At 38.0% G+C, this 18,060-nt stretch overlaps 1 protein-coding gene across 9 annotated transcripts in view; it reads right to left on the bottom strand.

Annotated features, from left to right (window-relative positions):
• Positions 1-3,398: 3,398 nt before the first annotated feature.
• The window catches only part of B3GLCT (beta 3-glucosyltransferase), a 118,112-nt gene continuing 103,450 nt past the window's right edge, over positions 3,399-18,060 (bottom strand). For 7 of the 9 annotated variants that reach the window (XM_089775536.1, XM_089775535.1, XM_089775540.1 and 4 more), the window contains 3 exons: positions 13,399-13,518; positions 10,542-10,686; positions 3,399-5,615 (listed from right to left, as the gene is read on the bottom strand). In XM_089775536.1, the coding sequence (XP_089631662.1) occupies positions 5,448-5,615; positions 10,542-10,686; positions 13,399-13,518 (433 nt within the window). In that variant the 3' untranslated portion in view covers positions 3,399-5,447. The other 2 variants (XR_016348536.1, XM_089775538.1) reach the window with 2 other exon arrangements.

The raw sequence follows: 18,060 nt of genomic DNA, 5'->3' as shown, positions 1-18,060 counted from the left end.
AGTGCTTTTGCGGAAATATGCTGCTTCCGTTCAGGCAAAAGTCTTTTTCTGAAAAACTTTTGCGCAAAAGGGCCAGTGTAGACAGCAGAGATTTGTTTTCCGCAAAAAAGCCCCGATCGCGAAAATGGCGATCGGGGCTTTTTTGCGGAAAAGCGTGTCTAGATTGGCCATGGACACTTTTCTGCAAAAAGCGCTTTTGCGGAAAAGCGTCCTGCCAATCTAGACACGCTTTTCCGAAAATGCTTTTCCGTTAAAAGCATTTCTGGAAAATCATGCCAGTGTAGACGTAGCCACCCTGTGTTATTCAATGTTGCTGAAAACTCTGATCTTCTATATTTAACTGAGCTAAAAATCTCTTCTGTCCTGTGACTAAATCCTTTTAATTATCCAAAATTGCCCAAAGAATTATATTTGCTCAGTTCTTGCTGTAATGTCTTCCTGAAGCCTTGAGGATCAAATGATTTTTCTGTAACCATATCTCCCAATTACTCTACAGCACCTGTAAAAGGCATCTACAGGAGAAAGCATACATGTCTAGGGCATCTCTGCATTCTGGCAATCTCTGGCTGTCGAAATGACCCCCTTGGGTCATGGGCATCTGTGAATAAATCAGAGTAGCCATAAAGTAACCAGGGCTATGTCTACACGTTTGTTTTTTTTTGCAGAAGAGGAAATGCAAATGAAGCACTCATTTGCAAATCTCCTACTCTCATTTGCACATTCTCTTCTGATCCTTTTTGCGGAAGAGGTTTTTGCGAAAAACCCCACAGTGTAGACAGGGCCATTTTTTGGGAAAAAACCCTTTTGTGCAAGATCCCTTATTCCTCAAAAAATGAGGTTTATAGGATCTTGCGCAAAAGGGTTTTTTTCAGAAAAATGGCCCCAACTATACTGCAGATTTTCCGCAAAAACCTCTTCCTCTTCATTTGCATTTCCTCTTCTGCAAAAAACAAACAGCGTAGACTAGCCCAGGAGTGAAAGGATAATTTAAAGTCATCCTTAGCTCTCCTTTTTCTCCCAACTCCTGCCTGAGCATGATTAAGCAGAAAAGGTTACTTCCCTAGTTTAACTGGAGTTTTTTAAGGTGTGCTCCCTACCTAGATTTCACTGTGGTATATAAATGCACACCACAGGCCTAATATCAGAACCATTTTCAGCTGTGCCCATTGATTTGCACTAGCCCTGTTTGCTTCTTTGTGCCCTGATCAGAGGGTATAAAGGCTGGGTGTGAACCAGCCTCTCCAGTTCCTTTTTTACCATAATTGAAATCATGATCTGGGGCAGAGGGGAAGGATGGAGGGAGTCTATTGTAATATCGATAGGGATCCCACATCTCAAAGAATTCTAGTTACACAACAGTGTTAAATAACCTCCTTTTCTTCAAGTGCTTCACCACTGGAAAAGGAATGGATCAAGCTCCAAGTAGCAAGCAGTTAGATTTCAGACAGTAACAGCCTCGCTTTGCTTGATAAAAGTGAATTTAAAATTTAAATTGAAAGCCTCATTTTGATCAAGCTTTCTTTGTCTTCCCGTTTCTCTTCTCTGCTTCAAAATAACAATTGAAAAATCTTGAAAGTCTTGATTTTTTTCTTCTTGGAGAAAAGGTGCTTTTTGTACTCTTGCTTTTCTCTTGAGAGACACATTTGCTGATAGTTGATAATGATGTTTCTAGGGCTAATTTCCTGAGTCTTGAGGGCAGACAAGATAGGGTTCTGTGTTTTGTCAACTGCAACCTTCTGAGGCATTCAAAAGTAATTTACCAACCCAGAGAAAGGATCATTAAGATGATCTCATCTGATCTGCATAGAATACAATCAATGGAGGAAAGAAATCTTTCTTCTCTGTTCTCAGGGCTCCCTCCCCACCCCATTGTCTAATATACTAGTTTTCAATAAGGGATACAAGGTCTTCCAGGGAGTACGTCAACTCATCTGATTATTTGCTTAGTTTTACAATAGGCTACATAAAAAAAAGCACTATTGAAGTCTATGCAAACTAAAATTTCATACAATGACTTGTTTATGCTGCTCTCTATACTATATACTGAAATGTAAGTACAATATTTATATTCAAATTGGTTTATAATTATATGGTAAAATGAGACTACAAGCAATTTTTCAGTAATAGTGAGCTTGTCACTTTTGTAATTTTATGTCTAATTTTGTAACAAGTAATTTTTAAGTGAGATGACACCTGTGGTATATGACAAATCAGGCTCCCAAGAAGAGGTACAGTAGTCTGGAATGGTCTAATGTAACTTCTCTTAGCTCCTCAGGAGAACACCCTGTTCTCTCGTACACTGAAATTATATCTGTACAATGTACAGGTTAAATCTCTCTAGTCCAGCACCCTCAGGACATAACCGGTGGAGAACCAAAGAATTTGACAAACCATGGAAGGTCAATATTATCTTGCAGCATTACCAACACTCCCACTGTTTACTGGGCTCTTAGAAGACATTTAGGGTAGATCTAAGAGCACAGAACACTGAGAACCAGGACTAGTGCCGGTAAACAAACTTTATGAGACCATGGGAAACATGGATACAGCCATGATAGATGGACATCCAGCTAATTTAAAATCATGCCAGGCCACCGATGTTGCCAGATTAGAAAGGTTCAACTCGTAGTTTCAATACCAGCTACTTTAAAAGTCAGCTCTTGCTCCAACTTGTCTAGCTGTTTGATCTTAACATCTGAAGGTTCATGACTGCATCAATAGTTCCTGTCTTTGCCCCACCCCCCTCCAGTTTCAGCTTTCACAATACTCACAGTCATCCCAAAGAATTGTAATTAAAAACTTGGGTAATGATAAGGCAGGGTCTTTTAAAAGCTGCTATGTTTCAGTTCTGGAGGGAGAAGTTCTCTCTGGCTTACTATTCCATTCTGTTCAGGTTCCTATACCATGCTCATCTCCATGGTATCTGAGTGCCTTCCACTAGTACGTTTAGCAACTGAACTAACATTTATCATGTGTTTGTTCTCTCATGGAGGAGCGTGTGCATTGGAGTATCGTATTTTCTTAGGTGTAGTTTTAGGGGTTTTTAGATCGTTCGGTAATAGTGCCCTCATACCAGCCTGGTAATACTGCATATTTATTTTGTGATAGCACCTAGGAGTCCGAGTTGGGGACCATTATCCCTGTGTGCTGGGCACTCAACCAAGAATATGTAATCTGCCTTTACCATTTGCATAGAAAGAGACACGGGCAACCAATGTGGACTGGGGAGAGAGGTCAGGAACCAGAAAAAATAACACTATTTGAACTCTCTTGGTGCCATTGACCTCTGTTTAACTTTGTAACATCCAATAGTGTATTCACCACAAGCAGTATTGGATAAAAGAGTTTAAACATTCCAAAGTATATTTAGTCTTTGAAGAAGTATGGAAACAATGCACTCAAAAAGTTAAACAAGTATGTTTTTATTCAGTTTTAGGCTCTCACAGTTCTAAACAATAATCCTAATTAACATCCACAGTACCAAAAAAATGTAGCTCTGGTATCAGTAGAAATGTCTACTGATTTAAGGCACTGGTAGTGGAAAGAAAAAGTTATATTACATTGGTTGCATCTATTGGAACATTATTTTAAACCACTATGAATGTGATCACTATTCAAATGCTTAAAATCCACAAGTTACATTCACCAAAATGTGCATACTTCTCAGTGATTACTAAATCACTTCCTCATTTAAGTATTGCATTACTTTGGAACTGAAGTACTGAACTACAGAAAATATTTTAAAAATATGTACAAATAAACAGTTTCACTAATATGGCTTTAAGACCCTGCATTTGGTTACAATATAGCAAACAAAGTCAGATAACACCATATACACACACACCATATGCTGTTGTCTTAAAAGGGGAAAATGCTTTACTATTTAAGTATTAGTTTAGAACACACTAAAGCCAGATTTTATACAAATATCGTTACAAAACTGAATTATACGTAAAAACAAAAAAATTAAAAGACAGGTTGGACCTCCCTCATTTGGCACCCTGGGGACCTGACCTATCCTGTATGAGGAAATTTGCTGGATCAGGGAAGGTCCCCTGCCACCAGCCTCCCAGGGCACTGCTCCTCCCTCCATCTGGCTCTGCTCTGGCCCACGTGCCACTGGGCTCCAGCCCTGCTGCTATAGGACTTGGGCTCGGTACACTGCTGCCAGCTGACTCCTGGCTCTCCAGGGACAGGCCTCCCCAGCTGCTGGCTGTCCTGCTGCTGCGCCCAGTCGGGGCTTCTGGGGGATGGGGTTCCCCTGCTGCCATGCCTGGCCATGCTTCCTGGGGACGGGGTTCCCCGGCTGCCCCACTGCTGCCTCACGTGGCTAGGGCTTCCCAGGGATGGGGCTTGCTGGTCCCACTGCTGCTCCAACCTGGTCGGGGCTCCCTGGGGATTGAGCCTGCCAGTCCCGCTGCTGCCCTGTGTAGCTGAGGCTCTCCACTGGCTTGCACTCCTGGGCGCTTGCTGGGCCACAGATGTTGCCGGACCAGAGAGTCCTGGATTTAGGAGGTTCAACCTGTATGCAGCACTCTTTGCGTGTTAATATAGGTCACATTACTTTTTTGTATTGTATATACTGTAGATATGTATGGATATACGTTATGTATGGATGTTACAAACTAATTTTTAGCTTGGCACTTAGATAATATGGTGATGTGAACATTATAAATATCTAAACATTAGATTTTAAAAAATGTCTTAGAGTCAAACATTTGTATTTGCCAAAGAGAGAAACTATCACCAGGTTTTTAAATGAACCATGGTGACTTTCAAGGTTAAAGAATCCCAGACCTTCCTTTGGATTTCCTAAGGCGATATTTCTTACAAAAAACTAACCTGATCAAAGGTGAAATAGTAAATCAAACTCAAAAGGGAGTCATTTGTCCCATGTATCTGCAACATCTCTATTTGAAAGCAATACAAAGTACAGAACATAACTTTTTCTTTCCAGGCCACTGTTTATTGAAACACAGTCACAGTTCCTTATCTTTTCATTATTTAAGGCCTGATTCAGACTGATTTCAAGAGTCCAGCAGTTCATCTGAAATCAATGGGCTGTGTACATATTTATTACCTTCTAGAATTAGGCCCCTAAATAGGGAACTAGTAAATAATGAAGAAAACAGAAATGTGAATTGCTGGTGTTTGACAAAAAATTCCAAACAAGAACATATACAAATATTGTACATTAAACATGTTAAAATACAATGGTCACAAGATTAAAAATTCAAAAGTATTTCCAAAGTAAGCCATCAATACACACTCACACAATTAAGCTGTGTCCCTCTTCCTTTTCTAACAAGTGCAACATGTATTGGACTGAAAAATCAGTATTCTATGCAATATGGCAGACAAGTAGTACAACACAACATCAAAACTGCAGTACAGTCTGCCTCTCACTAATTTGCAGTACATTATTGAGATTTAAAATCTTTAATATATTATAAATCTTCCCTAATATGCCTCTGTTTTTTTTCAGTAAATGAATCTTCCATCTTTGGTGCTAGCCATGTGAAATATACCTTCACTGGATCAATGTTCCAATGCTTGTGAAATGATATTGGAATTTGGTGAGCAAGGTAGCCCTTTGGATAGTCCATTGGTCTTGCCTAAGATGGGAGAATAAAACAAAAAAATTAGTTCTCACTGGTTTAAAAATACTATTTTAGAAAGTGAATTTTGGATAAAGAATCCTCTCATCTCAAATATTTTGATATCAATAATATAGTATCACCATAAAAGTTTCTATAATTCTTGCGGTCATTTTTACATATTTCTATTAAATTTATGGCATGCATTAATTTACAATCCTACATCTGATTATGGTGCTTCAGTCGTACTACTCAGCTTGACAAGGTTACAACATGTAAAAGTAGCAGTAGAGGAAGTAGTAGCAGCAATAGAGGAAAACAGGTGAAATATTTTCACAAATGTTTGTATTAAATTTTCAATCACACTTTTCATGTTATACCAAGCTCCAAAGTTTAAACAACGTAGAATGAACTCAAAATCTGTTTGCTTGGAGGGGACCTGCCAGTTTAGAAATTATCATGGTCACGGTATGAATGAATGCACCATAATGCTTATGTGATTCACTTTATATTACCAGATTGTATGGAAGGAATATTCAACTTAACCCCAAGAACAGGATCTTTTTAATGTCTTCTTCTTTGATATTTAAGTTACCACAATGATTATTTTAAAAACAAAACAACCAGTGAAGAAGCAAGAGGCAATCTGCTACCCTGAGACATATTGAAATGGAGACTATCTACAGATTTTATCATCGTAAGAAAGGATTTGGATGCATTGAAGAAGGTCTAATGGAGGGCAACAATATTATTAAGGGGCTGGAGCACATAATTTATGAGGAGAGGCTGAGGGGATTTGGGCTTTTTCAGTCTACAGAAGAGAAGATTGTGGGGGGATTTGATAGCAGCTTTTAACTACCTGAAGGGAGGTTCCAAAAAGGAGAGAGACAAGCTGTTCTTAGTGGTGACAGATGACAGAACGAGGAACAATGGTCTCAAGTTGCAGTGGGGGAGGTCTAAATTGGATATTAAGAAAAACTATTTCACTAGGAGGGTGGTGAAGCACTGGAATGGGTTACCTATGAATGTGGTGGAATCTCCAACCTAGAGGTTTTTAAGTCCTGGCTTGACAAAGCCCTTGCTGGGATGATTTAGTTGGGGTTGGTCCTACTTTGGGGAAAGGGGTTGGACTCAATGACCTCCTGAGGTTTCTTGCAATCCTCTGATTCTATGATTTACTTTGCCATAGATAATTATTGAATTACTTTTGCTTGAGACTGGCTAAAAACTCCACCCTATTTCAATAATCTAAAATTTAGTATATTTAGTTTGAAAATTATATACACCTTCTGCTGCCTTAATAAGGAACAAATCTACATTAATAGCATCTGTACTAATTACAACATTCTTTATATTTCAGATTACTTTAGATAACTCTGACTTAAAATGTATGACTTTGAATATCATCAGATGCTTATATAGTACTCTCCTGATTGTTTCCTCTTTTTGATCCTTTATTTCATGCTCTGAAAATGCCATTCATTCAATCATTCATTCCATTCATTCACTAGAGAACCCTCAATTTGAGGATGATCTCTACTTTGGATTTACATATGAGTTCTGACTGAGGTGACTCAGGAATATGATCCTGGAGCTATAAGTCCGCCTTCAGTAGGTACAGACATTTCATGGCAGGCCAGATGCTTGCTGGGAAAAAGTTCCTTCTTTTTCCTTCGATCTCTCTTTCCTTCTAACTTTGAGGGAAGAGTGCTTCTCCTTGAAGCAGGCCATTGCCTGATGGAGGATATGAAGCTATTGGGGTCAGATGGTGGCTTGCTCCTCCCAGCTTGTGATGTCCACATCAGTTTTATTAAGATAAGCTTTCAGTGCATCTTCGTAGCATTTTCTCTGAGCACAACAGGATGTCTGACCATAGGCAAGCTAAGAGTGGAGGATTTCTTTTGGGAGGTGAGAGACTGGCATCCACACACAACAGAAGTTTGTGCATGAAGATCACTGCTTCAGTGCTGGTGACAGTAGTTTCAGCCAGGATACTGGCGTTAGTTCAATGATCTTGCCATTTGACAAGAAGGATCTGACGGAGGCATTGTTGGTGGTATCTCTTCAGACTCTTGAGGTGTTGTTGATACGTCATCTAGGTTTTGTATCCATAAAGTGTAGAAACAAAAATTGTCTTGTAGACCTGGATCTTGGAGTCCTGCCATAGGTCCCAGTCCATGAAAACATGTCAGAGAAATTTCCCTAAGTAAGCACTTGCACAGGGAATCCCAAGCTGCACCTCACTGTCAATTTTTGCGTTTTGAGAAAGTTAGCTACTGAGGTGGCAAAAGTGCTTACCTATCTCCAAAGTTTGACCCTTGATGGTGTCAGATCTCTGGAATGGCACTAATCATAAAAGAAGGGGTAGGAAAGGCTAACTCCAACAGCATCCTCTTCCTGAGCAAATCTGTATGGTCTGGTCATCATGGGAATGTTGGTCAAGATTCTGTGAAGATCTGCATAGAATTATTCCTCGATAGCCTCAAGATACTGAAGTATTGAGGTATACACATGGATGACAGCAGCAGACTGGTTGTTATTGAGCTCAAGATGAAGAGTCCTAAGACATTCACTGAGAGGGATTCAATTACTGTGTACAATTATCACCAACTGTAACAATTAGATACTTTTTCAGATCCCAAATGCTAAATCAAAGTTGGTGTGGGGAGTCTACCTAGAGACCCAAGAGAGTTTAAGAGCATATTAGTCAAGCATGTGGGTCTAAACACAGAAGCCTGGTGAGTGCCAGTAGGGTTGACCAAGGTTGTGACAGCTGGTAACTTACCTCAAAACTTCCCACTAAAAACCAGTGCTGTGACCTAAGACAAAGCATGAAAAATGTCAAGCTGAAAGGAACTTTTTCAATTCAGAGGGAAGTGTCAAAAAGCTTTTATTCTAAAACCACATCTTCTTGTGTCATTTCAGTGGCTCCATGATTGCTCTTTCACTCCCACACATTACTTCCATTGCTATATTTAATATCCTTAATCAAAGATGTACTTCATGTTTTATTACAATCTTGACATGGTACATTAACAATCATATGTCTCTTACAGCATGTTGTATAATTTTTTCAGTACTTTCTACATGCTACATTTTCTAGTAGTTGCTAAATAAATGCATGAAAATATATTGAGCAGACTGGTTTAAACTTTATATTTTATTAATTTTTCATGTATAATATGATATATTAAAACATTTTTGTATAGGGAAGAGAATACAAAGATCAAATTATTTTATATTTTCTGGCTAATGTTCATGAAAAGTATGACAGTGAATTTGACTTCATGATTAGCTTGATTCGGTTCGCAATCTGTTCCAGAGTAAAAGACGAAGTTGTTGCCGGCAGTAAGCCAAGAGGAGTCTGTCACTCTAGGAATCACAATCTATTTCCCCTCTTTCCTGCTACTTTTGTGAGAAAGCAAACTGGGATGGGTCACTCCATCTATACTTTTTTGCAGCATATACTCTCCAACGTCCTGGCACAAACAGACTACTGGGCACGCTGAGGGGCTGAGACAAGGTTCCACAGCTACTACATCCATCTGTGCAAGGGGAGGATGCTGCAGCTCTGTGGAGACTGTTTACCCACATGTGCAGCAATCAGTGGCACAGCACGCTTGCACAAAGAGAGAAAGTGCACTCCTTACTCCTTCTGCCTCCTTACTCCCTTTCACTTGCATACAGAATAACTCACAATCTGCCCCTCTATATAGATATTTATACCTTATTTCAAAAATATAGTACACGTAATAATTAATTTTAGGAAATAAAAATGACAGTCATTTGATATTGCTTCTTATAGCATTAGGAAATCAAATGTCAGAGGATGGAAAAAGTTATTTTCCCATATTTATTGGCATGTATTAATCTAAAATGATTAATTTCCTTGCAAGAAGTCATATCACAGATCTATAAGGAATCAAAAAACATTAACTGAGCTGTCATGATGAAAGTAGACAAAATGTGCAGGAGGCTAGCTGTCTTAAAATGCATTGTAAATTTTTGAATTTGTTTGATTTAAGACTTCTGGAAGTTATAACATTATATGATAGGTTTATAAACTAAAGGTGAAGAAAGGGGATATAAAGGAATTTAACAAATGAGGATGGATTTCAATTTTGTGAATTTTTATAAATTAAATAAACTGAAAAATGCTTAAGTGCACTGATGGTAAAGCAAGGAATTACATTTTCTGGGGATTTTCAGCCTCTGAATCAGATGGGAATCTTGGGTACACTCACCTCAAAAACTTTCCAAAATATGTACATTTTGGATGCATATAAACAGTATTTCTCCTTTCTTCATACCAATGGCCTCTCCCCTCCCCCTTATACTTTTGCCTGCTCTTGTGCCTGCTGCCTTTTACAGTTCTCTGCTAATGGAAACAATCTTTGCTTCTCCACTTACTCAACTTTTATGACTTTAATATAGACAGCATCAAATTACTATTAAAGTCTGTAAATATTAATGTATGGGGGGAATCCTATAGAATTGATCACTGCAGAATTTAAGGGCCAGATTTTAAAGGTATTCAGATGCTTAAAGAAGCAAATAGATACAAAATAGTATTTTCAAAAGCACTTCCAATCAGATTTAGGCATTTCACCATTTTTGAAAATCCCACTAAGTGTCTAAGTAATTAAATTTAGTCCTAAATCCTTGTCATTGCTGGGGGAGGAGACAGAGACACCTCTGTAGCACTATTAAAATGGTTATTCTCAACTTTACATTTTAAAACATCTACGTATCTGTTTTACCAAGCTCTCTGGTTGGAAGGAGTAAATAGTGGGTTTTGGAGTTCGAATGGCTGAGATTAGGACAGCTTATAATTATTGGTATGGTCCAATTTGTATGGGATTTTAAGGAGTTGGGTGCACTTTAAATTAATGAATAAATTAAATAATTACCAATTTTCAATACTTATAAAAATGTCTCTCTCACCTGATGGAAAAGTGGACTGTGTGTTATGGGGATTCCTAAACCACTGAAACACATTCCAAGGACCATATCATCTGGAGCATCATTGCTGTAACATTGGCATTTACTGGCAAGTAATTTTTGGATTGCTTCTCTGCTGAAAACCATCCTAAATGATGAATGCAAACAGAAAGTATGAGATACTCATTACTAATATAGTTAAATAACTGTAAATAATTTTCATTTAATAAATCTTGCTCAATGGAACAAAATCACAACATGGAATTTATGTAGTCCACTGCTGCACTATATTTAGGAAACTGAAAGATGTGAGACGATAGCATTCAGGTTTGAATTCCTGATGAGGATTTTTCTGAGACATAGTTTCTTTAGATAGTGAGATTAAATTATCATGTGATTTATTTAATAATAGAAAATCTTAATTACTCAACACTTTACTTGGTAGTGATCTTTCCCTTTCCCTTACCTCATCACCTTTTATTCTTGATGTAGTATTAGGGAAGAACTCTGGTGGAATGGAGAATATACATAGAACATACAGTATTCAGAAAACCTATAGTTACATAATTTAGTCCTGTGTTTGAAACTGATCTATATTTTCATAGGAACTGCATAATAATCTTTTTCCCTCCTCAAACTAATAAAAATGCAATTATAAAACATATTTTACGAAATATTTATATTGTGAAAATGTTATTCTTGACAAAAATGTCTATCTGTTTACACATGATTTTCTTGTGAGTTTCACTTGGATATGCTTCTTGTATGGTTTGGTAAAAATATTTTGTATTATTTTGTTCATTTAGATAATTAGAATATAGCAATATTAAAAAAAAGGGGAACTTTAAATCTGAATTGCTATTTTTCCTGGTAACATGTTAGTATCACAGTCTGGTATTAGAGCTATCAACAGGAACAGAATAATATCTTAAAATGTGCTGCAAAGCTTCACAGTTCAGCTTGGCTCCCTAAGACTTGCATTTAAATATCATCTGCAGCATGGATACCTTCAGGTCTCTACCAGTAAAACAAGCCTCTGATAGTGGCTGCTCCACAGAAGTCTCATGATGATCCAGAGCTCTGCAGCTGAGGACATACTTTCTTGCTTCACATTCTATGGCTCTCCCTTCTCTGCAGCAGTGTCTGTAACTCCATCCAGTTCTATCACTGTATATGGCAATCTAGCTGTTTAAAGTGATAATTACTCTCCACAAGATATTTTCTTCTTCCTTTATTTTTTTTTTGGCAAAAAATATCTGCTTGAGTTCACTCAGTATAATAGAATTCTTAAATGGCAGATGTAGACTCAGATGCATCCAACGCAAAATTCAAGGAATAAAATTTGATCAAGGCAGTTACAGGGTTTAGAACCAGCAGTGCCAATTTAAGGTCAATCTGCCAGGAAAAAGAATAGAGGGCAAGCACAATAGAATCGTGATCAAAGGGAGCAATAATAACCATGTCTTCTGACTGGAAGAGCATGTGTTTCTGTTGAAAAGTTGTCATAGAAGAACAAAGTAAAAAGCACAAAGTTAGCAAACTTAAAAACCCTCTATTTGATAACAAAAATGGCACAGGTAGACTACGTCTAGACTTGCATGATTTTCCATTCATGCTTTTAACGGAAAAGTTTTTCCGTTAAAAGCATTTGCGGAAAAAGAGCATCTAGATTGGCATGGATGCTTTTGCGCAAAAGCACTTTTTGCGGAAAAGCGTCCGTGCCAATCTAGACGTGGTTTTGCGCAAGAAAGCCCTGATCGCCATTTTCGCCATCAGGGCTTTTTTGAGCAAAACAGTTTTCAGCTGTCTACACTGGCCCTCTTACGCAAATACATTTGCGCAAGAAGGCTTTTTCCCCAAACGGGAGCAGCATAGTATTTGCGCAAGAACACTGACAATCTTACATCAGATCGTCAATGTTCTTGCGCAAATTCAGGCGGCCAGTGTAGACAACTGTACATCTGATATCATCTGATAAAACTTGCCAGTCTAGATGCAGCCGCAAAGTGATTACAAGATCTTTAATTTGACAGACTATCTTCCCAATAAATTTCCTGAACAATAAACAGGGATATGAAAGAGGATTGATATCGTATATACATATCTTCACAGACCTGAATATCAGAAAGCTTTGATGCATCTCAAAGATACAAACAATAGAAAATATTTTAAAAGATCTATTGTTAATGGCAAGCATTCCAGAATCAAAAATTGATTTATTAGGAAAGGAGTAAACTTTACATAATTAAGAACGATGGCCCAGACTATGCAAGATAATGAAAACACCAGCTAATTGGTCTTCTTTATTTATGGATTCATGAACAGTCTACTGAGTTAATATAATATTTATTTTTTCCTGGAGAACAGCATTTTACAGAGCATGGGACTGAATAATTTAGATTTTAACACATTTAAATTGCATAATGGATCAACAACTATGCAACAAAATAGACTGACAGATCAGAACCATAAGAGATGGGTCTCACTTATGTTATTTACATCAGCCTAGAGGATCATGGATATATGAATCTGAAACCCAAATTATTCACCAAATCCCTCCTGGACGAGCTATGTGCAATGGTCTCTCTACATGAGGAATGATCTTCCATTGGTACCAACCCTAAAACTAAAAGGGGAACAATCACTTTCACTAACATCCTAGACAGAGTGAGAGGGATACTCTCTCTCAAAGGCAATAACTGTGCTCAAAGGACCCTTCCTCTTACTGCTACTACTTCATATCATCTGATAAAACCACATTATTTTTGTCACCTTTGTCTGAGCTATAATAGTCCAAAATGTTTGCATTGGAAGAGTGACTGGTTTACCTCTCAGTAGGATTTCAAATAAAGTAAGTTACCCTCCTCCGCCAGTGATATAACTGTATCCTCCTGTTCCTAGTCCGTAGCCATAACGCTCTCCAAGAAACACTGGTTCATTAGGGTCATAGCAGCTGAGTAATTTCCGGAGCCTATATACACTAAAATGAGAGAGTCAATTTAATTAAAATACATTAAATCAGAGGTAAACATTTAATTCTTTTAAAATAAGTTCAAAATCCTTAAATTGACACTTAGAAGGCATTTTGGAACAGAATAAACACATAAAAATCAGTTGTGGGAATTCCAAGAAAAACAGTTAGATAATCTGAACACAGTACAGACTGAACCTCCCTGGTCTGGCACCCTCGGGACCTGACTGGTCCCATAAGAACAGCCATACTGGATCACACCAAATTGATATCTAAAGGTCCATCTACCCCAATATCTTGTTTGCCGACAGTGGCCAATGTCAGATGTCCCAGAGGGAGTGACTGCAACAGGTCATCATGTGATTCCACTCCTGTCATCCATTCCAGACAAACAGATACTAATAACATAATTCCTACCCATCCTGGCTAATAGCCACTGATGGACCTAACCTCCATGAATATGTCTAGCTCTTTTTTGAACCCTGTTAAAGTCCTAGTCTTCACAACATCCTCTGGCAAGGAGTTCCACAGGTTGACTGTGTGTTGCGTGAAGAAAAATATTATTTGTTTTAAATCTACTACCTATTAATTTCATTTGGTGACCCCTAGTTCTTATATTATGGGAATAAGTAAATAACTTTTCCTTATTTACTTTTTCCACACCAGTCATGATTTTATAGACCTCTATCATATCCCCCCTTATTCTCCTCTTTTCTAAGCTGAAAAGTCCATGTTTTTTTAATCTCTCTTCATATGGGACCCGTTCAAAACCCCTAATCATTTTTGTTGCCCTTTACTGAACCTTTTCCAATGCCAATATATATTTTTTCAGATGAGGTGACCACATCTGTACGCAGTATTCAAGATGTGGGTGTACCATGGTTTTATACAGAGGCAATAAGGTACTTTCTGTCTTATTCTCTATCTCTTTTTTAATGACTCCTAACATTCTATTTGCTTTTTTCACTGCTGCTGCGCACTGAGTATGTTTTCAGAGAACTATCCACAATGACTCCACAATCTCTCTCTTGAGTAGATGTAGCAAATTAGTCCCCATCATGTCATATGTATAGTTGGGATTATTTTTTCCAATGTGCATTGGAAAAAAAATACATTTATCAACATTACATTTCATTTGCCATTTTGTTGAGATCTATTTGAAGCTCTTCACAATCTGCTTTGGTCTTAACTACCTTGAGGAGTTTAGAATCATCTGCAAATTTTGCCACCTCACTGTTTACGCATTTTTCCAGATCATCTATAAATAGGCTGAATAGCATTGGTCCCAGTACAGACCCTTGGGGGACCTCACTAGTTACACCTCTCTACTCTGAACACTTACCATTTATTCCTAACCTTTGCGTCCTATCTTTGAACCAGTTATCAATTCATGAAAGGACCTTCCCTTTCATCCCATGACAATTTACTTTAATTTAGAGCTCAGCTCTTAATCCCCAGATGAGGGATTTTGCCAGACCAGAGAAGGTCATTTATGGCCCTCCTGCTGCCAGACCCACCACCTGCCCTTCCTCACCCCTGGCTTCCTGGCTGCCCTGCAACCCAGCTAAGCCACTGCCCCCCTAGCCCAGCTGAGCTGTGAGTCAGCTCCCACCCCTTGCCCACAGCCCAGCTGAGCCACGCACTGGCTCCAGGCTCCCCCCCCGGAGCCCAGCTGAGCTATGAGCTGGGCTACATGTCACCCTCCCTGCATTGTGCCGGGCTTCCTGCCCCCCACCTCCTACAGCACACCACTACTCTCTGGCCCACGCTTGTTGCTGGACTAGAGAGTTCCAGTTTATAGGGGTGCAACCTGTAATGGGAGTTTAAAGATAGTTAGGCCATTTCCGTTGAATAAATAATTCATAATACTTCAAATGGTTAACTAGATCATGAAACTTTTCTCAAAAGAAACAAATATGTTCCTCAGCAACAATGAATCTTCAATTTTAAAGTACTTAGATTATTCCAGTCTATGCTAAAAAAGGCCAAAGGGGCAGAATTTTCAATGACTAAAAGGCTAACAGAATACTGCAGTGATCTGTACCAGGATTGGCCTTATCTGTTTTGTTATTTATATGACAGTAATAACAAGAGTCTCAAATAGGATCAGGATCCAAAGACATTCCTCGTTTGGGACTCTTCATACTACTCTAAAGTGATTTTTCAACCTAGACTAAGAAAAATAGGGGGGAAAAGTATTCTAGTGCAATGGTTCTCAATCTATCTAGACTACCCCTTTCAAGAGTCTGATTTGTCTTGTGCACCCCAAGTTTTCCCCCACTTAAAAGTTACTTGCTTGCAAAATCAGACACAGAAATACGAAAGTGTCACAGAGATGTAAGTGTCCCCTTGGCTGGAAATGGTGAACCATAGCCAATGGGAGCTGCGAAGCTCCGTGGCTACAGACACTCGGTAAACAAAGTGTTGTGACCCCCTAGTGGCTTACTCAGGTGTGCCCACAATCCAACTTTGAAAACCATTGCCTTAGAAGACCTCTGTGTACATTAAGGAGTATGCATACCCCTGGATGAGAACCACTGCTGTAGTTCAATCACAAGATATGGACAGGAATCATGGCAGACAGACAGACAGACACATAAATAGGGGATTAGGATAAGATTATTCATTGTTTAATAGTACATTATACCATACATATGGAATAAAGTCCTAGTTGTGCATACAGGTATCTATTCTTCTTTTTACACCTCTACTTCATTCCTTTAATAGCTCCTATTTCCATACTTTATATGAAATATTTTTACATTTTTGCACTACTCCTTTATCTCTTAAAACTGGCTTTGATGTATTCTAGAAAGCACTTAAAGAGAAACATTTAATAACTTAATAAATAATTTCAAAATTGCTATTCAAGCAGAATAACTACGTCTAGATTTTGTAACTGAATTATTCATTCTCTAAACCTGAGTAGAGTTTCTCTCTTGTCAAATGATTTATGATCAAGACAGATCGCACACTGGAACATTTTTAAAAATTCTTATTTCATAGTCAGCCATTATATCCTCCCCAAAACATTAACTCGGTCCTTGAATAATAGCTTCATTGATTATAGTGTAATTATGCCATATAGAATTAAGATTTCAATAGCTATCAATTAGCAATAATTAATCTCTTCAGCTTTTGAATTTCCTTTCTTCCTTTTGTTCATCCAAAAGGAATGAGGAATTATGTAATTTTTATAGTGCCCTCCAAAGCAATAAGCATCATTTTTTGTGATGTAGTATGGAAAATTTGATGATAAATTATTAGAAGACAGATGATGGTAGGTTCCATGAAACTGGTTCCTTTGCAATGTAAGTGGGCTAAAAAATCATCTTTATTGTGCAATCTAAGATTCACATAAATTGGTACAATGAAACACTAGCTATCTTTTTTTACATTTTTTCAGTTTAATCTTCTGTTTGCAATGGGAAGGATAAAATTATTTTTTACATGTAATCTGCAGTTTACCAGGGTATCAAAAAATAAATCAATTCTTAATACTCAATTGATTCTTATCTGGGTTATAGCAAACTAAGGGTACGTCTAGACTACAGGCTTTGTCGACAGAAGTTTTGTTGACACATACTGTCAACAAAACTTCTGTCGACAAAGCGCGTCCAGACTCATTGAGTTCTGTCGACAAAGCAAGCTGCTTTTGTCGACATGGTAGTCTGGACGCAAAGGACAGTTTCCATTCAATAACACCTTCTGTCGACAACTCTGTCGACAGAAGGTGTTATGCCTCGTAAAATGAGGTTTACATTATGTCGACAGAACTCAGCGGTAGTGTGGACGCAGGTATAGTTTTGTCGACAAAAGTCCACTTTTGTCGACAAAACTCTGTAGTCTAGACACACCCTTAATTTTTCTGGTTTTCAATTCTCATCACTAGGTTATAACAATCTTGTTATTTTTATAATCCAAATATTTCTCTTTCTTACAGAGTCTGTAGAATGTCTCATTTTCCTTGTATGGTAGCTGGGAAAAATCAACTAACAAACTTTTAGTATCTATAACAAAATACAGGACTATGTAGCACTTTAAAGACTAACAAGATGGTTTATTAGATGATGAGCTTTCATGGGCCAGACCCACTTCCTCAGATCAAATAGTGGAAGAAAATAGTCACAACCATATATATGGTTTGGCCCACGAAAGCTCATCATCTAAAAAACCATCTTGTTAGTCTTTAAAGTGCTACATAGTCCTGTATTTTGTTTCAGCTACACCAGACTAACACGGCTACATTTCTATTAGTATCTACAGTGGGCCCTTTGCAAATTCCTTTTTTCTTATATGATTTAAGCTTAAGAATGTTGTTATAATCCTGACCCATTTTTCCTCATGTTTTCCTAGGGGCACACAATGCTGATATCTGATTACTTTGTTCTGTTCTCTTATATTTCAATGTCACAGAAGTAATGTAAGTTTATTTCCATCTCAAAAAGTGCCAGCTGTCTCAGATTCACCATCTTTCAACATGCTGATCCAATTTTCTACCAGATGTATCAAATCCAGTTTTCATCATAACTTGTGGAGTATGTTTCTTAA

Source organism: Pelodiscus sinensis, chromosome 1 (genome assembly GCF_052426305.1).
Source record: "Pelodiscus sinensis isolate ZL-2025 chromosome 1, ASM5242630v1, whole genome shotgun sequence".
Classification (NCBI taxonomy): Eukaryota; Metazoa; Chordata; order Testudines; family Trionychidae; genus Pelodiscus; species Pelodiscus sinensis.
The sequence above is the reverse complement of the archived record's forward strand: the minus strand, read 5'-3'. Positions and strand labels throughout refer to the sequence as shown.